Source organism: Bos indicus, chromosome X (genome assembly GCF_029378745.1).
Source record: "Bos indicus isolate NIAB-ARS_2022 breed Sahiwal x Tharparkar chromosome X, NIAB-ARS_B.indTharparkar_mat_pri_1.0, whole genome shotgun sequence".
Taxonomy (NCBI): domain Eukaryota; kingdom Metazoa; phylum Chordata; class Mammalia; order Artiodactyla; family Bovidae; genus Bos; species Bos indicus.
Genome location: NC_091789.1, coordinates 85,938,797 through 85,953,363, shown reverse-complemented (window position 1 = coordinate 85,953,363; position 14,567 = coordinate 85,938,797). Strand labels below are relative to the sequence as shown.

General features: G+C 38.7%; 1 protein-coding gene across 3 annotated transcripts in view; it reads left to right on the top strand.

The window, feature by feature from the left end:
- KIF4A (kinesin family member 4A) overlaps positions 1-14,567 on the top strand; it is a 129,793-nt gene that overhangs the window by 70,566 nt on the left and 44,660 nt on the right. For all 3 annotated transcript variants that reach the window (XM_019956143.2, XM_070784779.1, XM_070784781.1), the window contains exons 11-15: positions 894-1,026; positions 2,614-2,672; positions 2,780-2,885; positions 7,833-7,889; positions 8,905-9,090. In XM_019956143.2, the coding sequence (XP_019811702.2) occupies positions 894-1,026; positions 2,614-2,672; positions 2,780-2,885; positions 7,833-7,889; positions 8,905-9,090 (541 nt within the window). The remainder of the gene's footprint in view (positions 1-893; positions 1,027-2,613; positions 2,673-2,779; positions 2,886-7,832; positions 7,890-8,904; positions 9,091-14,567) is intronic.

Here is a 14,567-nt window from a genome sequence, read left to right as displayed (position 1 = left end):
TGGCACTCAGCTTTCTTTATAGTCCAACTCTCACATCCATACATGACTACTGGAAAAACCATAGCCTTGACTAGACGGACCTTTGTTGGCAAAGTAATGTCTCCGCTGTTTAATATGCTGTATAGGTTGGTCATAACTTTCCTTCCAAGGAGTAAGCGTCTTTTAATTTCATGGCTGCAATAATCATCTGCAGTGATTTTGGAGCCCTAAAAAATAAAGTCAGCCACTGTTTTCCCCATCTATTTGCCATGAAGTGATGGGACCGGATGCCTTGATCTTAGTTTTCTGTATGTTGAGCTTTAAGCCAGCTTTTTCAGTCTCCTCTATAATTTTGATCAAGAGGCTCTTTAGTTCTTCTTCACTTTCTGCCATAAGGGTGGTGCCATCTGCATTTGTGAGGTTATTGATATTTCTCCCACCAGTCTTGATTCCAGTTTGTGCTTCATCCAGCCCAGCGTTTCTCATGATGTACTCTTCATAAAAGTTAAATAAACAGGGTGACAATATATAGCCTTGACGTACTCCTTTTCTATTTGGAACCAGTCTGTTGTTCCATGTCCAGTTCTAACTGTTGCTTCCAGACCTACATACAGGTTTCTCAAGAGGAAGGTCAGGTGGTCTGGTATTCCCATCTCTTTCAGAATTTTCCAACCATATCTGGCTCTAAATTATTACTTTCCTCCAAACCATTAATTTAAAGTAGTTCAGGCATACATTTTTATTTATCCAGTATACTACCTGGCTGGAAGAATGGGCATACTTTTTCTAGATTTGTGAGGGGTAATTTTAAACCAAGCCCCTCAAAGGCCTATGGGATATATATTTTTAATCCACCTCTAATATAGGTATTATTGATCAGATATTTTTCTAATATGTTACTTTCTTTGTTTTAGTGTGGAACCATCAGAGAATCTGCAATCCTTAATGGAGAAGAATCAGTCACTGGTAGAGGAGAATGAAAAATTAAGTCGTGGTCTAAGTGAGGCTGCTGGTCAGACAGCTCAGATGTTGGAGAGGATCATTTTGGTGAGCCTCCAAGACTAAACTAGCAGTCTGGACATTTACTAGCTTTAGTTTCTGAAATATTTAATGTGTTTCTCATTATGAGAGACAAGTTACATGAAAAGAAATGGATTAGTATTGCCATATCCTCCATGGAACCCCTCCAGGGAAAATCCAACAAAGTATAATCAAACATACAGAGAAGTTAAATGAATTATACTGTGAACACCTATGCATCTACCACAAAGAAATCTTCATGAATCCCATTTTAAAATGGATTTGTTCTAAAAGAGCAGAGAGGAAAGAACCAGGTCCCTCTGTCAACTTAAGTTCTGCCTAATCATCCATAATACCAAGTAACTATCTCCTCACTAAGATTTTAGTTCCTTTCTATCTCCCTTCCCCAAATATTGTCACATTTCACATCCCATCCTAACAGCTGCCATGATGAGATGAAACATCTGGGGAATTAATTTTAGCTCCTTTTACTTATGGTCAATTTTCAATTGGTGGATCACAATGTAACTAACTACATCAATTTTGTGTCCTACTACCTGTCAGATAGTAACCTCCTGGTTCAGTTCTGGCTCTTGTCACTAACATTTTTCTACTAGTCTAAATACAGCTCAGTCACAGCTGTAAATACAGCTCTAAACACAGCTATTGCCAGCAGTGAAAATGAGTTTCCACTAAAATGTAATTGAACATCTGTAATTTATACACCTTCATGCATCAGTGTACTCCAGTCAAGGAAGGGTAAGCTGCTTAAAGATTTCCTTAAAGGGGGCCAAATCCTAGGTCCATTGTAATGTCCATTACTAGCAGAAGGGTGAAAATGGGATCTAAGGAATTTTTTATATACAGTTTTCTGTCTCCAGTGCTATATTTTATGTCTTTGAAGTAACCCTAGAAGCTGTGCTTAACATGTGAGTGTGGCTGACGTAACAGACAGTACTTGTTATTCTAGCCATGTACCCATCTGACCTTTTTAAGGTTGTTACAATGGCTGCCCAAAGGGTTTTTGTTTGATGTCTTGTCAGAACTTCATAACAAGCACAGCATTTTTGTCCTATATAAACTGCCCTTCCCAAATCTGTTGCAGCATCTAGCGTGTTACAGATACTGTGATTGAAATAAACTGAAAAGTATCAATCACCCTTTCCAAAACGTAGCTGTCTCTGCCATTTTGTCTTCTCTGCCATCATTCTTATACTTCATCTTTTTCTTGCTTTATTTTGCTAAAACTATCAGGCAAGTGGGCTTTTTGCAAACAGCAAGTAATAGCATGCCAGGAAGTATTGCTTTTTCCCCCAGTTGCAAGGTTCTCTATGGAATTAAGGCTTCACATTCCACCCCTAGCTGAGCTTCATTGCAAGCAAAAGACCCAGCTGCTTGGATGCTATTTTTAGTAGCTCATGTTGACTGAAGGGCTAATTTCTATGACTGTTAAAAGACACATTTCTAAATAACCAAAGCCCAGTAAATCCTCTATTACAGCAAATGAGGCAGCCTCTCTACCTAGGTTTTAATCCATTAAGAGTAGAAGAGAGGGCTTAATTAGGTGAAGCTATCAGACACTGCCACTGATGATCTCTTGGATCTTTGTTGCAGACAGAACAAGCAAATGAAAAAATGAATGCCAAGCTAGAAGAGCTCAGGAAGCATGCAGCGTAAGTTTCCTCCCAGATGTTTGTTAGTGACCTGTACCACCTTAGTGCATAACCATGGACTTGCTGGCCTTTGATTAACCCTTGGGTTCCTTTGCTTAAATTTTCAGCTGCAAAGTGGATCTTCAAAAGCTAGTGGAGACTTTGGAAGACCAGGAATTAAAAGAAAATGTTGAGATAATTCGTAACCTGCAGCAAGTGATTACCCAGCTATCGGTAAGCTAAGTAAGGGTAGTGTAAATAGGCATATTGCTTTCGTTTGCTGTTCTTGATGCTTATAAACCCATCTAACCCTGTACTTTTTGCTGAAACAACTCGATTGTGAGCTGTTGAGGACAAAGATCATGGATCATTGGATACAATCTGAATATTGAATTAGTTAAAACACTCATAGATCACATGTGCAATGGAACATTATTATTTCAGTATTCTAATCACACACTGGAAACAGCAACACAAGGGTGCAAAATTGCCTGGGTAGCTCAAGCAGCAGTCATTGATTTGCTGTCCTTTCAGTGTAGGCTAACTTAATAAGAGGCCTTATACCATACCCATATTTTAAATAAGCAGAATTCTGACCCATAGTGTAGAGCCTCCAGGGAATACCATAGCTCTCTTTTATAACCAGTAATAAATTAGTTTGACTGATAATTCTGCTATAAGTTCCCATTTCTATTTATTTTTAGAACTATTATAGTAGTTGTGGGTGGGTTTTATTGGGACGGAGGTTGTTGTTTTTTCCAGATGACAAATTCTTACAGTCCTACCATCCTAAAAACCTCTTATTTTGATGTTCCTTCTCTTAGTCCTTAGGCATAAATACTTTTTTTAAAAGTCAAAATCATATTATGTTCAGGGTCATGGTTGGTAAAAGATTAGGGTTTGTTTTATTCCATCTGTACTTTCTTGATTTTAATTATGAAGCAGTAATGTGTATGTAAATACCTGCTAGATATTCATAGCTCTGAAACAGAGGTTTTAATTTTACCAGAACAGTGATTCTCTACCCTGGGTCTTGCCCTGTGATGTTGTAGAGTTGTCAACAGAGTATCATAAAATCATCCAGACCTCTATTTTACTCTTAAAGAGTCAGTGAAAAAAATACCATACAATATTGTAGAGGGAATGTTTAGGATGGCCAGTTCAAGAGATTAAATGAGTAAACTACCAAAAGACTAGAAAGCAGTGTTTTAGAATAAGTAGTACTATATAAAATTATAACAGGTAGTCCAAGATGACAGTTCATTTATCCAACAAACAGGCCATAGTATTTGAGAATCTGAGTTCCAGGGCCAGAAAAACCCTGGTTTGAAGCCCATTCTGCCACTCACCAGCTGTGTAACCTTGCTAGGTACTGCATTAATATCAAAAGAAAATAATTCAAATGACTTAAGTCAAGATTAAAGACATTATTCAGCTGATGTACTCAGGGATCTCCTGAACTCCAAATAACTCCCTGAGTTGAAATATGATTGGAGTTTCATAGGATAAGAAGATAGGGATGTGTATCTTTGTGGTTTGGCTCAGGTGGCAGTTTTTGTTGTTAATTGCTGTGGATCTTTTAATTGGAGGATGCTCTGGTTTTCATGCTTCTTGCTCAAGAATTTTGATGCAATCCCATGCTGCTGATTATCTAATTATTTTCAAGAATTGTTCTTGCAAGTCTTGTTTTTTGTCAGTTGGTCAAGGATGACAGGTGGGAGAGATGGCAAAAAAGGGAGAAAGGAAAAGGAGGCAAGGAAAACTAGGAACCCTCTCTCGTGTCTGTTTTAACCCTTTTACATCAGCAATATGAGCAAAGAGTGATGGGAGCCCAACGGAAGGGGTGATTAACTGCCTAGAAAATTCAGGAAGAAGAAACCTGGTCCTAAACAATGAGTAGGAGTTTGCCACACAGAGAAAGGGGAAAGGATGATCTATATAGAGGAAAAGGTACTCGCAAAAGCAGAGGTATAAATGTTTAGAACATGATAAGAACATCATTGTGTCTGAAGATAGAGTGCAGGCTAGAGAATGACTATCACAAGGTTCAATTTCACCATCTGAATAGAGGTGAAGCATCTTGTGTATGAAAACTTTGTGAGAGACTGCCTCAGAATTCAGATAGTCAAGGCTGCAGAACCCTGCTGGAGCCAAAACTTATTAAGATCAGAAAAGAGTGATCTAGGGCACCTTTGTTCATAGCCACTACACTGATCTCAAAGGATTCTACATCATCTTATTTCTGGGTCTTTGGGTCACATGGGAAAGATGAAGAAGGAAATCAATGGAGCAAAGTTAACAAAATAATAGAAGTCATATCCTCAGTGAAGATCTGGCAGCATGACTGGTGCCTGGCATGCCTATGGAGGAAGTTGCTAGTGGTGGCTGGCTCAGAGGAACTCTAGAGAATTGCAGTGTCCGCCACTAAAAATCACTCGGCACACACAGCAAGAGGGTGCTAAAGATTGCCACAAGCTGATAAAGTCCCTGGCTTCCATCCACTGTCACCATTAGGTAGAATAACCCTTTTACTCAGGGCTCCTGCTGGACTTTTGAATCAGAGTTTTCTGTGTCTATTGTTTGGAGACCCTCCTAGCTACATATTTTTTTTGGAAATACACAACAATGTATCCTGTGACTTTTATTAAGACTCACTACAGTGAAAGCAAAATGTTTCAAATGTAAATGCTTGTGCCCTTCATTTTGGATTAAAACTATTTTTATTTTAAGTGACGGGCGAACACCCCCTTTTCAGTTATGAGGCAGTCATTGTTCCTGGACCTTTCTCCTGGGGTTTTAAGTGCTAAACTGTACTATTTCTTCCTTTAAAATATAATTCAAGCAAACCTCCTATAACAGTTACCTGTGAGGAAATTCATGCAGTCCTTTCAGTTCCCACAAAATCGAATTATTTTTTTGTTTTTAACCCCTCCTTCAAGACCAGTTCCATAAAAAGATTTTTGCATGCCAGTAATGCTATTGCCTACAGCCTGTAAGCGCAAACTTCATTTTGGTGGGTATTGCTGGTTAATGTAACTCAATGTACCATGGCCTTGTTCACTTGACCACCACCTTCAGCAAATATATGTCTTTTTATTACAAGAGGTTCATAGTAGCCTTAAAAAGGGGGAAGAAAGAGGCTATTAGATTGAAATAAATCCTATTGTTATATATTTACATTTAGGATTATAAAGACAGAATCCTGACGTGTTCACATAGAACGTCGCCAAAGCTTAAACCTTAGCATTGAAATTTTATTGGGCCAAAAGGTAAACTCAAAGTAACGACATGTCTTCTTCAGGGCATGTTGAATCAGATCTACTCTGATCCTGACCTCTGGAAAGTCCTAGAAAAAGTCTCCAAAAGCCAGTGTCATAGGTCCTGTTAATCTAGGATAGGCCTATAACTAGTCCTTTTACTGAGACTTACTGGGAGGGAGAGTCCCTTGGACTACAAGGAGATCCAACCAGTCCATTCTAAAGGAGATCAGCCCTGGATGTTCTTTGGAAGGAATGATGCTAAAGCTGAAACTCCAGTATTTTGGCCACCTCATGCGAAGAGTTGATTCATTGGAAAAGCCTCTGATGCTGGGAGGGATTGGGGGCAGGAGGACAAGGGGACGACAGAGGATGAGATGGCTGGATGGCATCACCGACTTGATGGATGTGAATCTGAGTGAACTCCAGGAGTTGGTGATAGACAGGGAGGCCTGCCGTGCTGTGATTCATGGGGTTGCAAAGAATCAGACACGACTGAGCAACTGAACTGAACTCAACTGAATTGGGAGGGAGAAAAGGTAACCATTAACCTATAGGATTTTGAAGTGTTCTGTTTTTAAAGAAGAGTTCAGTATGTCCTAGCCTTGGAGAATCACCAGTACTGTAAATCATAATAAGAAAGGATGTGAGAACACTGGGTCTTCCTTTGAATTCTCTTTGAGTCTCACTGATTAGGAATTTCTGGGCAGAATAAGGGAAATGCTTTACAAACAGCATTTACTAAGGGCCTCTTTTTTTCTTCTTTTTTTGGCCACACTGTGTGACATAGCAGGATCTTAGTTCCCCAACCAGGGATCAAACTTGTGCCCCCTGCACTGGGAGCATGGAGTCTTAACCACTGGATCTCCAGGGAAGTCCCACTAAGGGCTTCTTTCACTCCTTGCCTTAAAAGTAATAAGATTCATGTTTCAGTAACTATGTAATGTTTCACTGGGCTGATGCAGAGACTCCCTGTGCTAACCGTAAATTTTCTCCTTGCTATTGAGCAATAGCTCTTTTACCTATGACCTTAATCATATGACATCTTGAAAATAATCCTTTCTTCCCAGAACTTTGCAGAATCACTTAAACAGAAGTGATAATTCTTATGTTTCAATGCCAAATAAAACCTAAATTCCAGTGGGGAAAACAAAGCTTGCTCATATGATAGCCTGTAAACAAATTTGTCCTAATAAGTGGCTTTAGGTTTCCCTTTTAGGTGGTTGTTATTCTACTGCCCCCAAAAGTATTGTGCCCTTCTCTGAGAGGGTTCAATGCTACCCTTTCCCTTCAAGTAACCACTACCTGGAGTAACTTAACTGCATATGATTTGTTCCTATGCATATGAGGGACAGAATCTCAAGTATGTTTGTCTGACTTCATGAGCACATTTTTCTGGGACATTTATTTCCTTGTAGAGTGGGATCTTGCTGCCTTGACTGGCTATAAAATAAAAATCAAAAATAATCCTTCATCATATTCACTTTTCTGCTGCATTGCCTTTATTTGCTATGTCTGATCTTAGGATGCTGTGTCCTTAAGAACTGACTAGACCTGTACATTACAGAGGTAGACTTAGTGGTGAAAAACATAAAAAGAAAGGGTAGTGTCTATAAAGTGGATTAAACTTTGGCCTGTTTGAATGACTGTTTCACTCTAGTTCAGTGACCTCTGGCAGAGCAGGAGAGGTGCAATAAATGTCAGTTGCTACATGACCTTATTTTTACAAAGACCACACAATTGACCTTTACAAAGAGACAGATTCTTGAGAGTTGGGAAGTGGAAACATGTGGGGGAGGGTATATGTGACTACAGAATTGGTCCAATACCTTAAATGATCTCTATATACACTTGAAAACAACTAAATAACCCATATAAAACCCACTAGTAAGCTCCTAAACTGAGACATCCCTTGTCATTGCAGGATGAAACTGTTGCTTGCATGACTGCAGCCATTGATACTGCAGTAGAACCAGAAACAGTAAGTAATTGGCCCTTTGTGTAGAACCAGGAGATTTAACTGTGCCATTTCTTATAATTTATCAGTCAGCTGAGAAGAGAATCCCTGATTGTTACCATCCTCTATAGAATGCCCTGGAAATTTAGAACTCTTGAGTATAAATCGAAGCTAAGTATAAAATCCCTAAATTGGATAGGATCTGTCTCTAGTAGTATAACTGGTAATGGGTGACAGGGCTTCTCAGGGATGCCGCTTTTTATATTTGCAGTCTGGCATACTGATTTCTTGTTAGTAATTTTTTTTTCTTGTATTCTGTATCAACTGTCTAGCACATTAAGACAATGAAGGAAACAAACTAGGAAATTATGGCAAAATCAAAAAAGCATTAGAAAAGAAATGGAAGAGAATTTTTTCTCAGCATACTTTTCTATAGATGCAGTGGTTAGGGGCTAAAAGAACCAAAGAAAATATTTTGAGCATTCAAGTCGCAAGAATAGATCAAATGTATTAGAAATTGGCTGATGGTTATAGAGCAAAGTCAAAATAAAAGGCTGGACAATGGTTTACTTGAGACAGCTTTTTCCCCCTAAAACAAAAATATATTGGTACTTTTTTTATATTCTGAAAGAAGAAAGATAGAAGATAAATCAGGTGCCAGAGGTCAGCTTTAAGAATAAATGAAACCTCTTCTCCATTTCCACCATTACAAAGTGCCATTTCCAGAGCCCTCTCTCCTCTAAGGACTCCTTAGAATAAGGTGAAAGTAAGAAATGTTGGCCAGACCTATAAAGAAAAGAGCAAGAAACTTGGTTCATTCTAAAAGTCAGTCATAGGATATAAAAAATAAGGTGCTTGTGAGAGCAGGGAAATGGGTTGCTCAATTTATTTCTGATGTTTAAAGCAAATGTATGAGAAGCCAGTTTTAAAAGAACAGAGGGACTGATAATGGAGAAGTGGCTGTGAGACTTGATGAAACAGTGCCTAAGAACTCCAGTTGCTTATTTCTCTTACAAATCATTATCCTGATCTTTTCCAGCAAGAGGCCGACAGTCCAGACAGCAGCAGGTCTTCTGATGCTTTCACCACTCAGCATGCTCTACGTCAAGCTCAGATGTCTAAGGAGCTGGTTGAGTTAAATAAAGCCCTTGCACTGAAAGAGGCCTTAGCCAAGAAGATGACTCAGAATGACAACCAACTACAGCCCATCCATTTCCAGTACCAGGTTAAATATTTACTAGGGCACATGATATTCATGTCGATCATCTTTCTTTAGTTATACGGGAAGAAAACAGACACACCGTTTTTGATGATGATAAGGCAACATAAAATGCACAATATGACTGGAGTTGTACTGTTGGTTAAACACAGAAGGGTACATTCAGGATAAAGAAACTGTAATTTTCTTTCATTTAATCTAATACCTTACTTATACAACAGGTATTTAGTAAATAGATAATGTTATAATAAATGTGGTCTTTACTTGTAGAGAATTGTTCTAATAACTATGCTGGGATTCTAAGGAAGGTACATCTCAGTAGATGGTCTGGGTTCTAGAGAGAATTATGAGGACACTGGTAATGGATGTCCCATGACCTGGCAAATGGGTAAACTGCCTTTCCTGATGTTAGTCCTCAGTGGTTCTTGCCAATTAAAATCAGGTCTTTACTTAAAGACAAGTCTTGGGCTCATAGGTTGTCCACAAGGTTACCCTTGCTCCAGACCTTATTTTCCCATGTAGCCCAGTGTTTCCCATCCACAAAGGGATGTCAGCAGAACTGGAAGGGGAGAGGATGGATTGTTTTCCTATTCAGACCCCCGGGATGTCAGCAGAACTGGAAGGGGAGAGGATGGACTGTTTTCCTATTCAGACCCCCAAAGTCCTATATGTTGTTCTCAAGAAATCCCTATATTATACATTTCTACCACCAGCTCCCGTAAATTTTCAAAATGAAATTAAGTAAAGTGTTTCTCCTAAGTAATTTTCACCACTTTTTTTTTCTATAGAGTAGAAGTTGCTTCCAAAATAATAGCCAAGTTGCCAGTAGAGGTTGTGTTTCCATTTTGTTATCACAGTCTTAACATTTTTAAAACTTATTTTTTATGTCACACAAGAGCATGTATATCATTTTTACAGGTCAAATAATACAATACTCAGAAAAATAAAAGCAAACTACCTTCTCTCCTATTCCCTAGGCTTATACTTTAAGTTTTTAAAGCTGTTTCCTCTGACATTTACCTCCAGATTTCTAGATAAGAGTTGGTAGTATAGTTGTTAATTTAAAATTTTTATACATTATCAATTGACTTCCCACTATGGAAGATGGGAATATTAGCTCTCGTATACATTCCCCCATGCACATTGCCTCACCTGTATCTTTCAAAATGGCTGTATCACAGATTTTGATTAAATGAATAGTTACTGTTTAAATTTTATGATTACATAAGTTTTATAGCTGAGCCACAGAGTATAATGTGATTCCATTTTCTTTCTTGTACAGTCTTTTGCATTTCCTGAAGCTAATAAACTCATTTTGGGGAGTTTCCTGGTAGTCCAGTAGCTAGCAGTGGGGGCTTCCATGGCTATGGGCCCAGGTTCAATCCCTGGTCAGGGAAATAAGATCCCATAAGCCGAGCAGTGCAACTAATAATGATAATCTCATTTTTTCATTTACTTAGTCTTCTGTGTACCAGTCAATAATTTATCACCGAGGACTTCCCTGGTGGTCCAGTGGTTAAAAATCCGCCTGCCAATACAGAGAACATGGGTTTGATCCCTAGTCTGGGGAGACCCCACATGTCGCAGAGCAACTAAACCTGAGTGCCACAACTACTGAGCCCATACAGCTAGAGCTCATTCTCTGCAACAAGAGATGTCACTGCAATGAGAAGCCTGTGCACCACAACAAAGAATAGCCCTGGCTCGCCACAACTAGAGAAAGCCTTTGCACAGCAACAAAGACCTAACATAGCCAAAATAAATACAATTTAGAAAAAAATAATTTATCTTCAGAACTTCCCTTGTGGTCCAGTGGCTAAGCCTCTGTGCTCCCAATGAAAGGGCCCAGGTTCAATCCCTGGTCAGGAAACTAGATCCCACATGTTGCAACTAAGACTTTGCATGCCTTAACTAAAGATCAGAGATCCTTTGTGCCACAACTGAGACCCAGCGCAGCCAAAGAAAGAAACAAAAATAATGTAAAAGATAACTTCTTAACAGAATTATAAAGCTCCTCTCAGTAGAACAAATGTATCAGGTAGTTTATCAGTCCATTTCTTTCTTGAAGACAACCCTCCTATCTTCTGTCTTGGTTTGTTTTCTCTAGGCCTACTGCCCAGCCATCAGCCTGGGACCATTGTTTACTAGGAGCAGTGCTTTACTGCTCATCTCTGTGTTGAAACCGATTCGATGTCTTCCTCATTCTTGGGCTACCTCTTTGTGCTGGTGGAGTACAACACAAATAGCTTTCTGAGAAAGTGTACATGAAAGGAAAATGTTTTAAACCATTCACTGCATGCCTGAAAATAGCTTTTTGTTTGTTGTGGTGGAAATGATAGTGCTGTTTCTTACATTTGTTAATTTGTCTGGGTTTAGAATTCTGCAGTGGGAATTGTTTTTCTTCAGAATCCTGAAAGATTTGCTCCATTATATTTCCAGTGCTGTTGATTAGAAATCCATTATAATTCTTGATACTTTTTTTGTGGGGAGGAGGGCACACCTAACAGCTTTTGGGATCTTAATTCCCATGTCAGGGATTAAACCCACAGCCCCCCTACATTGGAAGCACGGATTCTTAACCAGTGGACTGCCAGGGAAGACCCCTGATTCTTTTTATTTGACCTGTATATTCCTCTCCTCTGGCAACTTTCAGGATCTTTTCTTTGTCCCCAGGTGTTCTTGAATTTCACAATGATGTGCCTTAGTGTGTATCTCTTCTCCCATATTGTGCTTTGTGCTTCGTGAGTCCCTTCAATCTAGAAATTTGTATTCTTCTCTAGTGGGAAGTTTTCTTGTATTATTTCTTTAATAATGCCCATCACTATTTTCTGTTTTCTCTTTTCTTGCACTCCTCTTAGCCAGATATTGGATCTCTGAGATTTAGTCTCTGCTTTTCTTATCTCCTCCCTCGTATTTTCTATTTCTTTGTCTTTTTATTCCACTCTCTGGGAGATTTCCTTCCACTCCTGGTAAATGTTTTTATTTGCCTATTTCTAAGATTTTTAAAAATCCTCTAATTGTTCCTTTTTATAACCTCTTCTTTTTTTTTTCATGGATCCAGTACTCATCTTTAAGGATAGAAATTAAATTTTGTTGAACTTCTCTTCTTCTTCCTGCCTTGCCTCTGTTTCATTCAAATTCCTTTTTTTAGTGTATTTGATTTGGTCTTTCTCTAGTGTAAGACGTTTCCTTCAAATTTCCAGTGATTTGTGGTTATCCGTTGATATTTAAGAGTGAGACACTAATAGCCAATAGGAGAAGCCACCACAATGAGAAGCCTGTGTACTGCAACAAAGAATAGCCTCCACTCACTGCAATTAGAGACAGCCTGCATGTAGCAAAGAAGACCCAGCACAGCCATAAGTAAATAATTAGCCAATAAGAAGTTCTTTATGCATAGGTTTCTCTGGGCTGGTCAGTTACCAATAAAGAAATCTTTCATTCTCCTGCCTAGAGTTGTGTGGGGAGAATAGCAATATGCCCTATTTCTGGTAACTCAGAGCAAATAGGAGAGTTGAAGTCTCTCTGGTTATATACAGACTTCTTATTTAATCCCCTATCAATAGTGTGTTAATTTATCCCCGTCTTTTGTTGTGTCTGCTGCCTATGAGTTCAGCCTGTCAGGTTCAGCTTCTCCCAAGAGGAAAGCTTTGCTCCTCTTTGTGGTTCTGATACAAATTGGTTTGTTTCTTCTTGACATTTGTCCTATGGGAGTCATAGTTTAACTTTTTAAATTTACTCTACTAAGTCAGTTACCACTTACACAATTCTTTTCCTCTTCCAAAAAAGTTTGTTTAATTTCTTGACTGCTCTCTTCATCCTTGTTGATTTATATCCTTTGGGGAGGTCATTTTAGTAGGTTTTCAAGAGAGGGCAAGTTAAATACATAGCTCAATCCTCCATATTAACAGGACATAACAATGCACACTTTTTTAGGTCAAATGTATTTTGGCCTTTTCAGGATAAACAAAGGATTAATGATAAGGCTGAGAAATTATTCCTCTCTTGTACTTTTGCCTAGAAGCTCAGGAACATATGTTTCCTCAGTGTACTTCTGATCCTATGATGGGTGCTGGTAATGAGCTAGAGCTATAGGTGTAGCAAGATAACGTATCCGTTTTTTCCCCTTGGAATCAAATATGCTTGAGCTTCCAAACTTTAAAGTTAAAAGGAAATAAATTCTTAGTGTTAACTGTACCTTTTAATCACATGTAAATGTCTTCTAAGAAATAAAGGTAGTTCTTTGTTCTAAACAATATTTTCCTATCACTGTGAGGAATTTCTATAGAAAAAAATTAATATCTATTTATTTATTTGCCTCACCAGGTCTTAGTTGTGATATGTGGGATCTTTGATCTTTGTTGCAGTTCACAGGATCTTTAGTTGCGGCATGTGGGATCTAGTTCCCTGGCCAGGGATGGATCCTGGGCCCCCTGCATTGGGAGAATGAAGCCTTAGCCACTGGACCACTAGGGAAGTCCTGCTATAGAAAAATTTGAGGAGATATAAGTGCTGGTTAGTGCAGATTACCATGAATTATAATAGCACAGTAGTCAACGATTTTAATTATTTCCCTTGTAGAGCCAGTGAGATAATGATTGACTGAATGTGGCATATATAATGAAGAGATACTGTTTTTTTACCCATCCAATTAATAAAAATTTTGAAATGTAGCAATATCAAGTGTTGACAAGGGTGCAGGGAAACGTCAAGTACTCTCATACATAGCTAGTTAGAGTGTCAATTGGAATAACCACTTTGGTGGACAATTTGTATCTATTAAAATTGGAAATGTGTACCCCCATGAACCTGTAATTCCACTTGTCTCTACCCTAGAAGAGGCTTACACATGTGCACAGAAGGCATGTACAAGAATGTTTCATTATGGCAAAAAAGAAAAAGACTGAGACAATGAGATCTGTATGCACTGATATAAATAAATCTCTAAGACCAAGTTCTTTTTTAAAAAAGGCAAGTTGCAAAATGTTATCTATGTATAATGTGACTCTATCTTTAACATATTTTAGTAGGTATCTCGGAGAAGGCAATGGCAACCCACTCCAGTACTCTTGCCTGGAAAATCCCATGGACAGTGGAGCCTGGTAGGCTGAAGTCCATGGGGTCGCGAAGAGTCGGACACGACTGAGCGACTTCCCTTTCACTTTTCACTTTCACACATTGGAGAAGGAAATGGCAACCCTCTCCAGTGTTCTTGCCTGGAGAATCCCAGGGACAGGGGAGCCTGGTGGGCTGCCATCTATGGGGTTGCACAGAGTCAGACACGACTGAAGCGACTTAGCAGCAGCAGCAGCAGTAGGTATCTACATACATGTACATATATGCATATGTATGTATATATATTATTTTCAAATCTATTTACATATATGTTCTAGGCATTTGCCACAACATATTTAATAAATAAATGCACACACTTCCATGTAAATGTCTAGAATATGTACATGTCCAGATACATAGTATGTAAA